The sequence below is a fragment of the Pseudopipra pipra genome, chromosome 1, assembly GCF_036250125.1.
Source record: "Pseudopipra pipra isolate bDixPip1 chromosome 1, bDixPip1.hap1, whole genome shotgun sequence".
In the NCBI taxonomy this organism is placed as follows: Eukaryota; Metazoa; Chordata; class Aves; order Passeriformes; family Pipridae; genus Pseudopipra; species Pseudopipra pipra.
In genome coordinates this window covers 65,449,283-65,469,477 of record NC_087549.1, presented here as the reverse complement: position 1 = coordinate 65,469,477, position 20,195 = coordinate 65,449,283, and the positions used below count along the sequence as shown (strand labels likewise).

At 36.8% G+C, this 20,195-nt stretch overlaps 1 protein-coding gene across 1 annotated transcript in view; it reads right to left on the bottom strand.

Annotated features, from left to right (window-relative positions):
* Positions 1–20,195, bottom strand: part of LPCAT1 (lysophosphatidylcholine acyltransferase 1) — a 60,136-nt gene continuing 39,941 nt past the window's right edge. The window contains exons 10-14 of the mRNA XM_064659616.1: positions 15,385–15,510; positions 8,369–8,522; positions 7,442–7,540; positions 3,248–3,386; positions 1–888 (exon numbers count right to left, since the gene is read on the bottom strand). Coding sequence (XP_064515686.1) covers positions 704–888; positions 3,248–3,386; positions 7,442–7,540; positions 8,369–8,522; positions 15,385–15,510 — 703 coding nt within the window. The 3' untranslated portion in view covers positions 1–703. The remainder of the gene's footprint in view (positions 889–3,247; positions 3,387–7,441; positions 7,541–8,368; positions 8,523–15,384; positions 15,511–20,195) is intronic.

The window sequence follows — 20,195 nt, the reverse complement described above, 5'->3', positions numbered from 1 at the left end:
TCAGTTTGGAAAAAAATTCATGTTTAATTGCATCCGGAAGATTACAGTAGAAAAGTGTTGGGGTGAGGGATGAAGAGCCCTTCCTTTTCATTCTACCATGGAATAGATTGAAAGAAAAACAATTTTGTCATTCAACAATAAAACTAAAAAATAACCCTTAGCAAGTTTTTGTATTACTGTTTCCAAACTGTTTACTGAAACCAAAACAAAGGGCCAAAATATGCTTGCTCTGCTCAAGAGAATAATCCAACTGAAGTCAACAGGACTGACTATGCAAATATGGACAACAAAGTTTGGCCCCAAATAAACATCCCCATAACTAGGGAAAACACTAATCACCAAAGTGCACTTAACACCATAGTAGCTACAGTTTCTTTTTACATGCACAGTTTGTGCAACACTTTGTACAGGAAACTAACCAATGGAATATAAATAAGTGTGCCGCTTCCTTTAAATATGAACATTAATAATGAAGCACATTCACATTTTTGCCTTTCAAAGACCTTTTCAAAAAATAAAAACACCTTTCCCAAAGTAACCTGGAACATGTTGTTAAATACAGCACATATGATTCAAAGAATGATATTAAGGTAGAAGAACTTTCACACACAAAACTGGTATTTGCTGTATAATTGGAGTGACTTATGAAAATCCCAAGAAAAGACAACCCTCTCACCAGGAGAGGAAGGTAAGAGTTGCAGTGTTAATTCAGTTTCTTCTGTAGGGGCTTGTTTTTATCTTCAGTGTTATCAGGGCTGAAGTCAGTACAGATACCATTAGGAGCAGAAAGAGATGAAGTCTCCAAGCTGCTCTCAGCTCCCATCTGATCAGCATAGAGATAGTCTTCTGCAAAGTGTGGGTGCAATTCAGCAAATGTGTAGAAGTCATCTAAAAAAAAATTGTTGTTACACAGAATCAGCTCTTTGAAACAGAAGGATGCTAAATTTGAATACTTACACATATATAATCATATGATCTCTTTGGAGAAAAATAGCAGCAGTTAACATAATGCTATCCCCACCGCTTGTTTCAGCTTCTCAGCATAAGTTTAACACATCCCCAGAACTGAGATGCTGCAAAGACTTATCTAAGCCCTCTTAAAACACTTCAGGCCAGACCTCACCTTGTATGAAGGGGTAAACAGGCTCAGATTTGCATTAAAATGCATGATGAGCATTTTACACCCCCTGACATAGCATGTCACTGCTCACTGGGGAAAGGGCAGAAGCCCTCCAGCTGAAGATCACTGAACAGTAAGAGTAGTAATTTCTTAAGTTCTTAAACTCTTTTGCAAACATGCCCTTTAATGTTTTGCTTCAACCTAACAGCAGCTGTCATTGCTGCCTTCCACTTTCAAGATTTCGGCATTTTGAAAGTCTTAATATTTTAGAGAACAATATTGTGAGATGATAATTTATAACATTTTATAAAAAACCTAATTCCTGCTTCACATTCCAACACCCTAGAAAGAGGGAGACTATGAGCAGACATCTCTGCTATATGTGTACAAAGTAACATCAGTACTTTTCCACCAGACACAATGTTTTGATTTCTCAGAACTTGTCTGGACAATATCTTCAGAACTCTGTAGTCCGCAAGTTTTTTCACCTCTCCTTCCTAGTAAGTAAGAGCAACAAATTGAGCATGTGCGAAGTTCTACATATTCTCAGGAAAGGCAAGAGATTGAATATTTATGGCAGGAACTTTCAAGACAAAAATGCAATACCAAAGGTTTATTTGCCTCTTCTAATTCTCTACCACAATATATTGGACATTTATTCATACTATTAAGCTTTTGGATATTTTAAAGTCACAGTGCAACATTTTTATTACAGAATGATAGCTTTTAATGGAAAAGGAACCAAGGAAAGTTTTAACAAAATTATGTAAAAACCATCCTACTACTTACTTTGTGTAGCCTCAAAAAAGACTGTTCTTGACTACAGGAAATAAAATAGTGAATATGAGAGCCAAGCACTTCAGTGGCCACTGCTGTGGCTTGGCAGTTCAGATATTCTTTGATTTTAACCACTCAGGGGAAAAGTGCAGATTAAATGCAACTATTAAAGATGAATATTAAAGTATTAATTCTTTGGTAAATCACATGAACTGGTCTGAATTCACTTGTACATGATTTCAAATTTAGCTATTCTCCAACAATGAGGTGTGCCAAAATTAGAGTTCTGCTAGGTTTACCAGCTTAAGATTCTTGATGGTATTTTTGAAGCTGGTAATGGGGAGGTGGGGAGAAGAGTTGAGTAACTGCACAAATCAGTTTGGAGTGACAGGTAGGAAAAAGGCAATGGGCAGGATGTATGTGGAAATTCTGGGGATGTGACAGATGAGAGGTATGAAAAGGAAAGGGGTAGTACAGCAGGAACCCAGGAGAGAAGACAAGAGTAGTCAGGAAAAAAGGAAAGGGCAGTGGCAATGATAATCGTTAAAGTAACTCTAAAATATTTCTGCAGTTGAAGCTTTACGTACATATTGTATGACTGAAACACAGGAATTACTAGTGTAGAAACTATGATTTATTAACACTGATATCCTAATTTGTAAATTCTTTACAAATTAAATACATACTGATTATCCTAAAAGAAAACAATTAGAACAGGTTATGTCATAAGCACCTCTACTGGAGATACATGATATGCTGGCTATGAACAACTCAGTTCATACTTAAATGATACAACTAAATTTAGAGCCTTACTTCAGATTCTTCATGTTTTGTGCAGTAACATGCATGTACTTTGGCTCCCAGCACAATTTATTCACCCAGGTCTCAATTTTTCAAATGCAACTTTTTCGCCTCCGTACCACCTACATCACACACTACATATTAGGCAGCCTGGTTAACCCTCTCATTTCCTGCCCCCAGATACAAGAGACAAAACAAGAAGACAGAACTAAGGCACCTTTCTTTAAAAACACATATTCACATACATGGAAGTCACACAACAGAATATTCTCTAATCGACATATCGACATAATCTCTAATTGAGCTAATTGACATATTATGTGCCAATAAGCAAGAGAAAACTTCTGAAAACATGCAAATACAGTACTTGATATCAAAGGTGAAACTCATATTTGTTAAAATGTAAATTTACTTTGGTTGCAATGCTTTTATCAGCATTAAAGACAAGTCAACAAAAGGCAGAGTTTAATAAAAATATAATTGTATATCAACATGAGTTCAGGCAACTTTGACATTTTGTGACACTTCTGACCCACTTAAATTACTCACCATATGTAATCTTTCCTTTTCCTTCTTCATCTACAGCTCTGAAGAGATGTGTAACATTAATCTGTGATACACCCATGGCAGTCTTCAGAATATGAGCTAAATCCTCTTCTGTTATAGTTCCACTTTCTGATTGGTATAGCTACGAATCAAGACAGCATGATAAATCATTGCAAAGCCAAATGCCAACTCCTATAAACAGCATCACATTTAAGTAATGCAAAATTAAAATTTGGTATTGGAAATTCTAGCCACTCTCAGACTGATGTGATATATTAAGGATTTCAGATTAGACTGGGTAAAATATATCCATCATCAGTTCACCCGTGTATGCTTAGAAAGTAAAGCTTACTATATTCAGAAAAAAATCCTATGCTTACATGCCTAACCACTTGAATTACAGTGGACCACTGGAATTCAGTGACAAAACTGTTTAATGCTAACATATTTTGCAAATACGTAGCTGAGAATAATATTTAGTCCATTGAGCTACATGTCCAAACTCCAAGACAGTCTGTGAAATCAGAAGATAAAAGGTCAGCATAAAGTAGATGACCTTTCCACTTGGTCAGATGTAAAACTCAAGATTCCTTCGACCAACATCCAAAAGCCAGTTTGCATAAAATGCCTATGTGTAAATGGTATTAATCAGCAGAATCCTCCCCCATACAGCGATGGGCCTATACTTTTCTACAAATACTTATTCTAGAAAACAATAATTTGCATATTCTTACATCCTGAAAAAGAGCTGCCTCACAGAAAGAGTTAGCTTTACTACTGATAGATTGATAACTAAAAAGAATTGTTCACAGTCTCATTTCATCTTCACATATGTGCAGTGTTTTTCCCTAAAAAATGGACCCGTGTAGTTCAAAACATCTGTACCAAATACACAGCTTCATTAAACTTACTTAAAATAACTCAATTTGCCTACACAATGGAACATGAGACATAAGAGTTTTTGAAACATTCCTGTCTCCTTTTCAAGCATGACAACACTGGAAATATCGAACCACGTAAAGAATGCTATTTTGGAAACGTCCTTTTAATTTCTCTACATCATTAAAAAGGTGGGAACTGATGAGATTGAACAAAACAGGCATAAGGATGCATTTTTCCACAAGCAGAAGTTGGTGTCACAAGACAGTACACCTTAGTGGAATAAAAATATTGAAGTTCCATGGAAGACAACACTCATGATTAGATCAGGAATCTTGCCTTTTCTTCTCTAGCACCTAATTTGCACACTGTTTCACAGGAAAAGCTGCAAGGCCAAGATTTGTTTAATAAAACCTGCTACATTTTCACAGAACAAGTAGTCAGGTGATACTTGGTGGTCAGGTTCACACGCATCACATTGACAAGACTTACAACACCCTTTAGTTTCCCTAGCAGTTCAGAAGGGAGGACGTGTAGCTCTTATTCTGGAGTGCTGCTCTTAGACTTGATTGCCATAATACCCCCAATCTCTTTTAATTGTCCACCGCTGTAGAAATCTGGTGGCCCTGTAACTCCTATTTTTCACAATCACAGAATCATTACAGTTAGAAGGGATTCCGGAAATCATCTAGTCCAACCCCCCTACCAAGGCAGGGTCACCTACAGCAAGTTACACAGGAACATGTCCTGCTGGATTTGGAATATCTCCAGAGAAGGAGACACCACAACCTCCCTGGGCAGCCTGTTTGAGTGCTCTGCCACCCTCAATGCAAAGAAGTTCTTCCTCATGTTGAGGTGGATGAACTTCTTGTGTTTCAGTTCACGGCCATTGCTCTTTGTCCTGCAGCTGGGAACCACTGAAAGGAGTCCTCTTGACAACCACCTTTGAGATATTTACCTGCATTGATGAGATCCCCCCTTGGTCTTGTTTTCTCTAAACAGGCCCAGCTGCCATAGTGTCTCCACATGAGAGATTCTCCAGACCCCTAATCATCTTTGTGGCCCTCGTCTTTTTTTGTACTAAGGAGTCCAGAACTCGACATAATATTCCAGACGTGGCCTCACTGGAACTAAGTAGAGGGGGAGGATCACTTCCCTCAACCTGCTGGCCACACATTTTCCAATGGGCCCTAGGATACCATTGGCCTTCCTGGCCCCAAGGATACACTGCTGGCTCATGGAAGACTCCCAGGTCCTTCTCCACAGAGCTGGTGCCTACTAGGTCAGCTCCCAGCCTGTACTGGCACTGGGGGTTATTCCTCCCCAGGTGGACCCTGCACTTGCCTTTGCTGAACCTCACTAGGTTTCTCTCTGCCCAGTTCTCCAGCCTATCAAGGTCCCGTGGAATGCCAGAACAGCCTTAAGGTGTATCAGCCACTCACCCCAGCTTTGTATTATCAGCATACAATGATAATATTTTTCAAGTTCTTCAGCCATATACCAAACACCTTCACTTTGAAAACTTGTAGCTATGTGAAATGTTGCACTTTCCCTGAGGGCAAATGACAATGGCAGAAAGTACCATGTGGCAGAGGATAGAACTTGTTCGAAGCCATATCTTCATGAACTGGTTAGAACCTGCAGTAACTCCAGATAAGCTCTGTGAATATCTTACGGTACATTAAGGCAGGATGTGAGGTAGGAAAGGATTAAAAAAAGGTTCTCTTTCCTTTTTTGCTAGAATAATGAGCAAAATTTCCTCAGCTTGAGACTTTTCTTAACCCTTCCAATCATCACTAGCATGATAAAATAAGCCATACCCACTTCCCCTTCTTAATACATGCATAAATCATCTTTGCAGTTTTACAGCTAAATTTATATTTTGCAATTAACCAGGCAACTCAAAATTATGTGTTAGGAGTTGAAGAATGAAGCAGATAATGAACAGAAATTTTACTAAGAAACAGTTCTATTAAATTCAAGTGCTTCCAAAAGGAAAATAACTGTCCAATCTGAGCTTTTCCTCCTCTCAAATGGTAAAATTATATTGTGCATTATGAATCACAACAGCTAAATTTCACTAAGATATTTCCCAAAAGCCCCCTTCAAGTTTACTTTAAGCTTGTTCACTTTACTATGATGACACAAAGTTGACCAAACAGCATCTGACTATTTCTCTATGCCACTATATAGATCAAATTGACCAAGTAAGGACAGAGACCTTTCTGCTTTTGCCTCAGAAGTAGTAGTAAGTAGCAGCAGCTACTAATGACAGATTTCCCCCAATATTTATAGGAACTACATATTTTTGTTTGTTCCTCCTTTGTCAAATTTGATTCTGGTCAACAGGTAAGCATTTACATGTGAACAGTAAGCACCTACAGGAGCGTCATTTCTTTAGTGTAACACAGTTAAGGTTACACAGGTATGGTGAAGAGCCTGAAAATAACTACTTGGAAAATAAGGCTACATATATAGTGCCATGCAACTGAATGTTCTCAGCTCCATGCATTCACCAGTGAAGACAGCATCAAGAGTTAGCACTTTTAAGCTTTAGCAACATGAAAGACCATGTGAGTTCAAGGCAAAGGGAAAAGATGATGCAGGATACAGCAGAGTTTGCATGTTGAAATAGCAATATTGAAGAAATCAATAGAAAAGAAATAATTCAAGGTGTCAGAAACCCAACAGAATGACAAATATTAAGCACTGTTGCTGTCACTTTCCCAGAAAGCTCTTATTAATGATCTATGCTGATGCTACAACAAACCACTGAGAGTAGAACAAGACCAGAAGCACTTCCAGGAGGCATAAAGTCTGGAAAACGACTGCAGAACCACCACAGAAGCATGCTAAGACTAAGAGGGAAGAAAATCTTAACAGGAGATAAAAAAATAATCTCTACTAACATGTAGGAACTTTTTTAAAATACTTTATTAACTTGAAAAGTATGATTTGATTTAAATATTCTAAAAGTTTACATTCTACAACTTAGCATTCTACAAACATTTTATAACTTAACAGCATTTAGTTTAGAGGAATCAATACAAAGGACTTGAGGTTTGAGACTCAACTTGCTGAGAAGGACTCTACCAGAGTTCTACGAAGAACAATTTCAAACTGCAAACTTCCATAATTTCACACAACTTAAACTTGCAATGGATTTGCTCTTAACATGACCTCTTAATCTAACTTTCCATTGTTTTAAAATGTAATAAAGTATTAAAAGGGAATGTGAAACTTACTATTAAGTCTAATGGCAGTATAAAAAATTTCTAAAAATAAGTAAACCATGTAAAGCACGAAAATGCTGCTTACCTGAAATGCCAACTGAATTGTTTCCAGAGTTTTGGATGGCTTACAGACAACTGACAGAGCAATGACAAATTCCCGAATGTCAATTACACCATCTTCATTCTGTGAAGGAAAACCTCCCCTCAAAACAGTGCAGTTTTTCATAAATAACAGTTACTAAAGATGCAGAATATTCAGAAAGATAGTTACATATGTCATGGAGTCTCACTGAAATGAAATCACATGAGGGCAAGAACCTGTGTGAAAGCTGTGCATGCCCTTTTTGGAGTCTCAGTCAAACGTCATAGTCCAAATATTCTTAAATGACACTGCTGCAGTCACCCTTCACTTGCATATCTAAGATTTTTACATTAAACCATCTGAATTACTTGGCTGAAATTAAAACCACAGAACCAGAGGACAACGCAGCCTAATTTAAGCCATGAATACAAGACATCTGCTCTTTGGTATAAGAGAGAACATTGCGGACATATCCACCTCCTGGGCCAAACAGCACCTCATCCAGACAAAGATAATAGTAATTTCCCCATTCTGACTGCCAGAGGAATGAAAAGTCCTTCAAGTTTCAGGCATCCTAGAAAAACAAGTAATTTATTTACAAGGTAAGTGAAATATCGGCTAACAGACACTGCATTGAGTTGCAATGAGCAGCAGCAGAGGTTTAGCCTGACTCTACCTTTCTTCCTCTTCATATTTTGCATCTAGAAAGTAATAATGTTTTTCCAGCTGGTACTCCTTTTAACTTCTACCTGAACAAATGCTTTATTTAGCTGATGACAGCTGCCCTTATGTTGCTGAAAGGGAAAAGCAGTAGGCAAATACTATGGTGAAATGCTCAAAATCATATCTTAGTGAATGCAATTGGAAAAGAAGTAGGCTACAGTGGAAGTCATAAAAAATATTAACTTTTTTTAATATGTCATTTCTTACCTCATCAAAAAGTGTGAACATATTTTCTAATGTGTGAGAAACTGGAAATTCCAAGTATGCTGAAAATTCTTTAAGATCAACCTTTTCTTTCTTCATTTTCATGGCACTTGCAGCATATTTATCAAGATCATCTTCAAGTGTTTCTGGCTTCAGCCTAGAAAACATTATTTTTGCACTTTTTAAAAATAAATCCAGTATTAACAATGCACATTTTAATGTACCAAATGAAGCAATGGATGGTAATGGTGTAAAGTACTACAAAATCTGGAATCAGAATTATTACACAACTTTTTTATGAAATACTGGATTCCTATAATTTTAAGGCTCTCATTAGTTCTTGAACCGTATTAGAAGTTACTGCAAGGGTTTAAGAACCCTGGACATAAACTTGTGTCTTTTACCTTAATTATTAAGTCATATGTGTAAGCAGTTCAACATGAAGAAACACAGTCTAGAACCAGCTAATAAATACCAAGCATAGAGAGCTAGGAGGAATTCAGGTCACCTGAATATGGCTGTATTGTAGGACAGTAACATAAACCAATTACGTTTCCAAATTTACTAATGTCACTGAACAGGAAAGACCTGATGCATCCTGCGTAAAAAAAAAGATCAGGGATTACATAATAGCGATTATACTGTTAATCCTGTTTGTCAGTGCTCATTTTTCACATTCAGTCCAGAGCTGGACACCATTATAAGGTGACCTAAACAAAATTATAACAGTGCATACAGCTACAGAATTTCCTCAGTCCTTCTTCTTGCAAAACCAGATTTTGACTAATGAACGAACAACTTTATAATTCTGTAGATATCTACTTCATGGTTGGTTATTTTTTTTTTCCCCTAAGTCAAGCTTCCTGTTTCCGTTTTGCAAAAAAAGTCTTACAATGAATATAATAAATGGTGCTGCAGGCATGCAAGGAAAAGTAGATTCTCTCCCTAATACAACATCAAGCACATCTTGATCAGCAGGTTTCCTCTGAAGTGATTTAGGGTAACATGGGCATCCAAACTTTCCAGTCTGAAGACAAAAGAAGGCAATAAAGTCTACAAGATCCTTCTGCAGTTGCCTGTTTTCCTGTTTGCTGCTGCAGACAAGGAAAGGCAGTTATTTACAGAACTCAGAAGCTCACACCAGAATTGTTCCCAGGCTGCAGCTGGGACTCCTCAGCAGCTTCCTCTCAGTTACAAGAATGAATAAAATGCTTAATATCAGCATTCTCAGGAGCTTCTGAAAAAAGATAAGAGCATTTTTGATAGGAAGATTATCTGTTACATCAGCTCCAGAACTTGACTGCTTGCTGTAATGATCCTTCCTAAACATCATGGCTTTTAAGTAAAAATACAACTACCATGCTGTCTGTCATGACCTATACTGACCAAATATGTATTACCTAAACAATGCCAAGTCCTGCGTTTCTGAATTATAAGATCTGAAGAAGGTCATGCAAGAATTCTTCCAGAGACCCATGGCTCCCACAGAACATTCATATGTTCTCTATCCTAGCATTAAAGCACCTATCTTAAGATTTAGACAGTATGAAAAGATGAGTGAGACACCCCTCTGCAAAAATTCACTTTTCACAACCAAGCAGAAAAGTAGAAGTAACAATAAAAAAGAAATCCACGGAGGATTTGAGATGCACCCAGAACTCAGCTACTCACATGCAGGATTACATGCAAGAAGTGTCCGCAGATGATACATCCCACTGTAGTAGCTGAAATGGATTTTAACTGTAGGATAAGGACAGCTGGCATCTAAATCCTTCCTTGAGATAAGCCACCATTGACACAGAATATATAGTCCAACATCTGTCTCTAAATCAGAGAGATTTGGTTTGCAACAAATTGACTCAAAATTCACTTTCTGTAACTGAGGGAGTACCTCTTTGGTGAGTAGTATTCAAGACTTGCAATATCTCCGTCAGTAATTAAATTTGAAAAGCTAAAATACAGTTTGAAGGCAAAACCTTGTATGGAAAATAGCATGACTTACCACAGATCTTACAGACATCTTGTGGTTTGTCTTTTGTAAATACAGAAGATGTGAGCCAATCTCAAAAGCAGTATGTGGATCAGTGAGGCAAACACTGCTTCAACTTGAGTATAGCTGCATTGTACTTCTGGTAATCTAAGCTGGGCTTGCTTCCCTCTAGCCCTTCAAAATCAGAAAGTAATTGACGTGTTGATGACCAAAGCTGCTATGCTAAAGTTTTCTGAAGCCAAGTGCAAGTCTCGTAAATAGGTTCTGAACCAATGTGAAATGGTTTGAATGTCTCAATTCCTTTACAATTGTTACTTTTATCTCAATGGAGGCCATAAAAGCTAGAAAGCCAACAGCAAATGTCTTTACTGATGAAGTCATGCTTGTTGGCCTAATGGCATCCACGCAAGATCTAGGCTTTATGATTAAAATATTATTTGCTGTTGTGGTGTTTTGCTTTATTTTTTTAGGTCAGTGCACACTAAAGAGAAGAAAAAGCCATTCCTGAGTCCATGAAGATGGAAAGGACATTTTTCAAGATTAATATTAAATTCTGAACATTAAATTCTTCACAGCAGACTTCACAAGGAAAACCAGATCCCTGAAGGTAGAATATTTTCAGCATAATTACCACTATTTTTAGCAAGTAAGCTAGTTTTAGCTGCATTTGACTATTTGAAAACAAACTCCCTTCTTGCATGCTGGGAACCTGCCAAAAACCTTCTAGTATCTGACAGAGCTGGAAGAACAGCTGGATCCTGTAGATAGCTACTGTAAACTGCAAGCACAGAGAAACATGCCCTAAGCTAGAAAAGCACAATACATTTAGTTTTGTGTCTGCCGATGTACTTCTGTGACACTTCATGTCATAATGGAGAAAGGATACTGAACAGCTGCAAAACTGACCTTCTTGAATACTCTGAGTATTGCTTTTATCAGAAATGCAGACAGACAACATCCTCTAGAAGTTTTTTTCTTTTTATAGATGATCTCTGAACACTTAGAAGTCACTGAACTATTAGTTAGCTATGAGGGTTATTACATTGGAAATTCAAAGTTCTGCCTACAGTTTGGACCACCATTTCAGGCACACGTGTAAAGCAGAAGTTTGCATTGTAGTCTGGATGCTAAAGACTGTTGAGCAAGAATAGACAGGCAGCAGGCCTATGAGGTAATTATTTACTCCTTACAGATCTTTTTAGAAGCCTATAGTAGCATTGTCTAGTAGGATCCTCACAACTGACTTGTGGAGAGTAGTAGTCAAAATGGAACTGCTCTTTAGTTCATGCCATTCTTACCAAAATACTAAAGCTTCTCAGAGACAGCAGAATTGATTCAAAACCAGTCGGTTTGAATTTCATTGAATTTCACCAGGGCCAGGGAGTATGTAAGGAGGTAAACCTTGCAGGCATGCTAAGGTTGTTGAATATTCTTCCAGGGCAGACATCACTACTACCCATCACATGGGTACAAGATGCCAATAATACTCAGGGCAGGAAAGCAAAGAGACGGTTAGGAATTCAAAAAGAATTCAAACCCAAATTGCTGCCTATTACTAAAGATAAAAATTACTAAAAGTAATCCTACTGCAAAAGCTAAGAAGTCTAAAAGGCAAGAACAGTGGATTTTCCTGAAATATGACCTGAAAAAGATAATGTGGTGCAAACTGTATTTTTTGAAAGTAAGACATAATCAGCAAAGCCATTCTCTCTTCAGTGAAAAGTACGAAGAACCTCAGAGTCTGTGTACTAAAGGAATACACCACACCAAGAACCTGCCAAACCAAAGAGTCTTGTGCCACATGACACCAATAATAAAACACACATTCACCCTGTTACGATATGATAGTTTTGCTGTATTTTCTATATTCATTGCTTTTTGATGCACAAAGTGGAGGCCAACTACCACACAGGAAGAAAAAATGTGCCATTTTGGACAAGTATCAGTGCTGCCAAGCTTAAAAAAAAAATTAGGGAAAACAGATGCATAACCTTCATTTCTAGAGAATATTTTTTCCAAAAAGACTTTAAATTAATAAGAAAAATCAAGAAGTAGAAAACAGTGACCAAAACAGAAGGACATAACACACATCTGCTTTTGGTATATGTTCCAAATCATACCTAGGGTTTTAAAAGTGAAAGATTTGGGATAAAACAACTGTGAAGCCAAAAAAAAAAAAAAAAAAAAAAAAAAAAAATCGAGCATGGGATATGCAAACAGATGACCCTTAATCTGGCTCCGAGTTAGACAAAGCTGTTGCTTTCTTTCTCCTCCCCTTCACAACCTATACCCCTTCACAACCTATACCAAAAAAAAAAAAGTGCAAAAGGCCGGGACCACTAGAGTAAAATTTCAGGTTACTTTAAGACCTGACCTTATAAGCCCCATCTAACAGCATGCAGAACACAGTCACTAAAAAAATTCTACTCTGGATTGCAATATGTGCTCCATCTGGTTTTTTTTTTTCCTTAGAAAAGAGAGATATCTCTAATTTTCAAAACCCAAAACAACTAAAACTGAGAACAATCACAACTGAAAAAATTAGAAAACCAAATTCTCTAAGAAGACACTGATGGTCTAAAAGCCACTGTTCCATAAGAAAGGGGAGCAACAATTAAAGTTGGAAGGTCCTTCTAGTTCATGAGCAAAGTGGATACAGGAATTAGAACAAACAGAAGTTTGAAACAATAGAAACAAATCAATTCAAATCAGAACTCAAGGATCTCCTTGCAGGCAACTGCCATAAAGCAGCTCATAAAAAGATGGAGATGAGATTTAATTAACTGTATTAACACTTCCTGAAGGAGATAATCTGAAGACGTCTTTAGTAAGGCACAAAATCCAAACAAGACTGAATGTCTAGAACATGGTAATAGATCCAGCCCAAGTAAAAATAGACTCACTTTAAACAGTGGGGTAATTAATTACGCAACAAATAATCAAATGAAGCAGAGGATTTACAATGTATAAAAACTGTAATACAGACTGCATATAGCTTAGTAATCAGCTCATTGGTCAGACATAAATTATCAGTCTCAAGAGAGGCATGACTGCTTGAGGACTAACGAATGCACAGTTTGAGAGGTTAGCCTATGATCAATTGCTCTCTTTGATAAAGCAGTCATTTTACCAAGGAATTCAGTATGAAGCAGCTGAGTTTCAGCCAGCAATATAGCTCCGTTAACAGAGCCTGAGCTCTTCGTTAGATGAAGCATGAGAACTCACTGCTGTGGCTGCATGGCTTCTGGATTGAATCCCAACCAGCTGAGCACAGACCAAGCAATTTTTCAGAAAATAATAATGAATCCTGTAGATACATAATGTGTACAGAAATAACTCTCCAGTGTAGCAAACTCAGGTCTACGTTGATTTCAAAGAATGTAAACCAAAAAGGAGTCTGAATTTGTCTCACTACAGAAATCTTTTAAAATTGCATGTTACCTCAAAGGTATGTCATTGCTCAAAAGCAAGTATTAACACCCGATGAAAAATCGATTGGATAAAACTTACTGCTCCAGTCATTTAGCTATGCAAGTGGATGATCTTATTGCCTCCCTGGCCTCAAAACCTTTGAATAAACAGCAAAATGACTACTTCTATCAAATGTGCGTTAGAGATGAAGTCATATTACAATCTTCATCCAACTGTGCCAGAAAAACACCATCATAATAGCCTTCTTATTGGCACATACCCAACTCCAGACAGGATATTTCACCAATGAATAATTGCTCAAACCAGAGAGGGAACTTTTGGGCTGCAGGGAACTTCACTCACAAATGCATGTAATTGTTTTAGAGGTCAAAACAAAAACCCAGAAAAGCATAATTTGAAAGAACAGCTTTAAACTGAGCAGACAGAAGCCAGACAACTTAACAAGAGGATTAAACTGAATCCTGGGATTATCAACTGCATAATAAGAGACGTGGGTGGTTGGTTTGTTTTGTTTCGCTTGCTTTTTTTTCTTGATACAGTAAATTCAGAGTCTTCGAAACAAAGTGAGAATCTTTCTTTGCCCTTACAAGTCTCTCCTGTCCTAACGGAAGTCTTTTCAGATGGAGGTCCTGACAATGGATTAATATATGTTTATCATCTGAATGCATAGTGTATAGCTGTCCTACATTCCTTATTCTCCAACACAGCTTTGCTCTTCTTTATTTTCATTTATGTACACAAGCTGAAGATGAAGGAAAAAATAATGAAAGGAAATAACAGTACAGAATGAAAACATGAAACTATGGTCTATAGTTTCAGGTGATGAGACAAAAAATGAAGAAGGATATTTGCATATTAAAACAGGTAATAGGATGAGGCTGCACATGTAGTTTGTGGTTGTTCAATAGGATGACTGAAGAAGCAGGAGAAAAACTGGAAAACAGCAGCAACAAGTTCTACTATTTGGTTTATGTGAATTTTTCAGGTTTGCTGAGGCTTTTCTGAAAGGTAAAGCCATCAGGAAATGACACTATGGGAAGAGAGAAGATCTACGCTGCATATACTGAGCTACAGTTTCATTAGAAAGTCCATCTGGCAGCAACCTACTCAAAAGATCAACTACCACTTTCTGCTGCTTGGGAAAGGGTGACCCCTCTGTCCTCACTATTACGAGCTTAATCCAGTCACAAGACTGGATGTCCTTGTTTGGCATCCCTTGTTTTCCCTTCACAGATGTCACAGGAAAAGGCAATTGACTCTTAACTGTAACAAACACTAGGAATCCCACAGTATTCCTGACCCTCTTTAGAAAGTGTTTTTAGTTTTGCTCAGGAATGACTGCTTTAGACTCACTCTGCTGACTTGTCAGATGGAAAGTAAGAACTTTACAACCTACTTCACAATCACTAGGATTTGGGGTGCTGCTTGCAAATGAATTATAGTATTGGTTTGATTTTATACTGGTGTTTCCTTGATCATATTATGACAACATTCCATATATATTCATAAATGCACTATTTTTATATGAAGGGAAAACTATATAAACATGGATATATAATAAATATGCACCTTACATATAAATATTGTATATGCTCACCCAAGGCTTCTCACAAGCTTTGCAAATTCTAAAAGACATGTATCTGAAGGCAGACGAAGTTGTCCTTCAGCCAAAGCTAGCTGACAGTCTTCAAATGTATAATCTGTCACTGAAACTCCCAGCGCCCTTGAATAAACCAAAGAAACACTGTAAATGAGACAATCTAAGAAAAACAAATACAATCATCATTTTTTTTTTTACAGCAAGAAATCCTGCATTATGCTCTCTAGTCTGAAAAATTATAAGGAAGAGCCTACAAAATAAGCTCACATAGAAAGAACAAAATATGGACTCGAACCATTGCAGAACATCTATTTTGATTTTCTGAGTCCATCAAAATATGCAAAAACAAAAGAGAAAAATTAGGCAGTGCATAGTTTCATAGACATATAAATTAATTTATATTTTCATATAAGTGAATAACAAGGGTTTCAAGATTTTTAATCCAGAACACAAATATATATTTATCAATAATTATTTTCAATATTTTTATTATTATTGATTTATTGTTAGTGTAATCACTTGAGCAGACAACCTATTACTTTCTGCTAATACTAATATTATATGACAGGTGACATTTCTTTATAAAGAACAGCTAGAATATAACATATAAAAGCAAGTAGAGTTAATCTCCATGCAAACACAAGTTATTTTTAAGTGTATGACGTAAGAAAGGTAGAAGAAAAAATACTCCCATGCTTTTATACATCAACAATTAAATATTCATTTTTGCTTTACGTTTAACTTCATGGTCTGTAGTAATAGTAGCACCACAATATACTCCAAAAAAATCCTGATATTGTAGCTGCCCTTCATTTGCTATGCAAAGTTGAGAGAAAGACACTTTGGTTTGGAAGAGGCCTTTGAGATTTCGGCGTAAGATAAAATTTAGAAAGGAAACACTGCTCTGTATGAGTTACTCATGTGCCATGACTTCCATCATACTTGATTTTACTTATACTAGTAAGGAACATTACCTCTTTTATGCAGCTTTTTCTAGTTTAATGAAGCCTCACGAAATTTTTTTATTGACTTACCTTCATTCTTTCCATTTACAGTTTGTCTAACTTACTGCTAATCACCTTTTTCATATGTGAAGTTAATATACACTAATGGCAAGATCGATACAAAACCCTGAGGCATGCCACAGTCATTTTGGCTTTGATGGAAACTCTGCATTCAATTCTATGCTTTATTATAAATAATTTGATCTGTAACTGCAGTTACTTCTCATGCAATGAACAATTTCTGTTAAGCAGTCTGTTCCTCAGAATCTCATTCTAAAGCCTTTGAATGCCAATGGAAATAACATAAGCCAGTTCTCTTTTGTCCATCAATTAACCGTCAAACTTCAGGAATTCTAAGATGTTAGCAAGACATGCACTTAGCCTTAAAGCTACTGGTCAGGGTTTCTCTCTTCTCTTTAAGGCTGACAAAGTCAAATATTCAGGAAGAACACCTCACTAATAGATATTCAAGCTCAAAAGTACCAGATACATTAAAAATAGGTATTCTTAGAAAGCTATTTGTGAACAAAACAAGGACATACAAGGTAGTGATCTTGAATCAACAGCCTTCCTTTTGCCAAGAAGAAACAAAAAACAGGAAGAAATAAAAGGAAAAAGCCAACTAAACCAAAAATATTCAAGTACATAGAAAAGTCATCTTAAAATCATGCAGACTGTTGAAGACTAGATTGCCTTATATTGGTGATCTTAAACAATTAAATTCAGTTCCTCCAAATTTTTCTCTTCTTGATGTGCTTCTGTTCCTCCTCCTAAGAAGTGTCCTAGTAGTATTTGTAAACCAGTAAACACTTAATGGAACGGCCAAGAGATTCTTGTGATACCTTACTTCACCCCATAGACTTAGGGTTAACATAGTAATGAATACTGTGTAAAATACAGATGAAGATGTGGGGACTTAAATCCATTTCCAAGTTCAACCTGACTTAGAGATCAGGTACTGTGACTTTGTCAAAACTTCTGTTTTACAGTATTTAATATACTGTATTATAAAAGATTAAATCACTGGTATGTTACAATACAGAATCAATTTTCCTCAAAAGAAGAAAAAGGAGCAGATGAGGGAAGCAGAGTCTATCCTGCCAGTTGAGATTACTTCCTATTCCCTTCTTTTGAAGTGTCTGTGTGCTCAATCATCCCTATAGCCTTCCATGTGAACTGTCAGTGAAACAGCTGAACCCCTAGGTCAGCAAGGACATGCTATAAGCAGTACTATCAAGAGCAGCACACATAAAAGAATATGGTAATAAACAAAGATCTTGTCCAGCCAAGCACATTACACCAAAATTTATCAGTTCTTAAGGCCACAGTAGGTATAGTATGCAAGAGAAATACAGGAACTTACAGGCAATCAGCTAAAGCACAGGGCAACTACATCTAAAAGAGGAAGCTGGTTAAAAATAAGTTAAAAGAAACTGGAAGGGTAAAGTGTTCCTCTGTTGCACATATTAGGGGATCAGAAGTAGTAAAACATTTAACAAATAAGATTCTGAAAGGACAAAAAAAAATTAGTGTGACTCAAACTGATTAAAGGGGTCAATTAGAATGAAGAGACTTTAAAAAAACCCAAACGAAAACCACAACCGCTCCCTCAAGGAAAACAAGAAAAGAGAGACAAGTTAAAACATAACCATAAGGTGGCAAGCCAAAGCAAGAAACAATAACTTGTTAAAATCAAAAGCATGACGCTTTTCAAACGCATCAAAAGAAAGATGACTAAGAAAGATCAAGGCATTCAACCTGGGGGGAGCGTTGAAGACTGACTGACTGCCATCCCAGAACCAATGCCAGATTTAAATAACTTCTAAATAATGGTCCATGAACATGTTGAACGAGCCTAGCCAAAGAGGAATTAAAAAACCCAAAACAAATAATCAACAAGCAACCAAAACTTAAGATCCAGAACAAATTCCAAACAAAAGCAGGGATCACCTCAGACTTAGCCAAACCACCAGCAGGAAAGACAACCTTCATCTTTTTATAGCTTTGTGCAGCTCTAATAAAAGGCACGGTATTGGGCCAGTACAAATAAATGCCCAACACTACTAATACCTGCATGTAGGCTCAATGTCACACATACACAAAACAGGACTGAGAAGGACAAAAGCAACTTCTCTTGTTCACCTTTTGGCAATTTTCCAGCCATTGGACTTCAAAAAGCAAAAGAGACAAATGGACTTAAACAGTGTGTGTGTATACATATATATATACACACATACGTATACACGTCCAGACTTTCACAATAACAAAGATCAGAAGTAGAGAAGGGAAGAAACAACTTTAGCTCATAGCAAAGTTCAGTCACAGAATCAACCAAGGCCAGATAGAGTCCAAGGGGCTCTTTGGTTCAGAAGACAAATTACAAGCTGTATAGGGCTACCAGTTTAAAGGACCCTGATTTCAGCTCAGAATGTTGAAGAAACTGAAGGTAGAGAACACATAAACTTTATTATTTGTGATAAGACTTGTGAATTTTTCAGTTTCTTAGAATAAAGCCTGGCATCCTAGAGCTCTCTGTGAGGCTCAGGTACAACTGCAACTCAAAGGATTTTCTACAGAACCAGTTACTAAACTATTTTAAATTATCTCCAAGGCAACCTTTCTCTACTTCAACTGGAAAAAAAGAAGAAAACAGATAATTTCAATTAGTGATGAAAATCAAAAGTGCAACTCCATATTTTTAGTAAACTAGAAATAAAACAACTTTTCCCATATCTTTATTTAAAAGCATTTTTTTTCCTCTTCTCTTCATATTGCCTCTGCTTTCACAGCCAGTTAACCTGAACCTGGCCTTTTTAATGTTCAGCAAATTTGTATGGCCTGACATGCATGTCTGGCTTGACACACCTTGAGGCTTTTTCCCTCCCTGCCTTCCCTGAAATGCTGGCTATTTACCTTTCATGATATCATATTACATAAAATTTCAAAGTCAGTAAGTCACTTCAAAATAATAAACCCAAATGAAGCAAAACCCCAGAAGCTTTCCTGCAAACCCGATCTGTGACACACAACAGTTGTACTTATCATATCCTGATGTCTTACACCAAACAGCTCCCTACATCTAACACTTGTGCAGTCATAATATAAAGTGAATGACCAACTTTCTCATTTTCTGCATACCAATCCACTAGGCATGCAAAGAGGCTGAACACAAACCAGAATGTGCCTGCTGTAATATGATGAGAAGTGAGAGAAAATAGTACAGGCAATATTGTGACATTCTGAATCTCCGCTTCAACAAAAACACTTTACAAGTGTTTTAAGTTGTTAATAAGCAGAACTGTGAACTAATGAATACGCCACAGGCTCTTTAAATCAGCTATAATCTTTATAAGGTGCTGAAAATATTAAGATTACATCAAATTTGGTATTTTTCATTATGAGATGTTGAGCAAAAAGAGAGACAACATAGCGGACAAATAACTCCAATTATTAGTAGACATTTGTATAGGAATTTCCTGAACCAATTATTAGTAGTCATTTGTATAGGAATTTCCTGAACCTGTACCACTATGTTTTAGAATCGCTGATTAACCACATTTTTTTTACAGTATATTTCAGCTCTGATGGAGTCACTTTATGTATCTGGTAGTGAATGCCACAATTTTGTACATGTTTTAAAGACTTACTCCATTTAATTTCAGCTGATCTACTGTTGAGTGCTTTCCATCTCTTCTGCTATGGAATCCCCTACTATGCATTTCCAGACCACTCATCAATTTTGCTGACCTTCAAAACAATCCTCCACTATTTTTTTTCAACCTTTCCCAAACTGAAGAGCTTTTA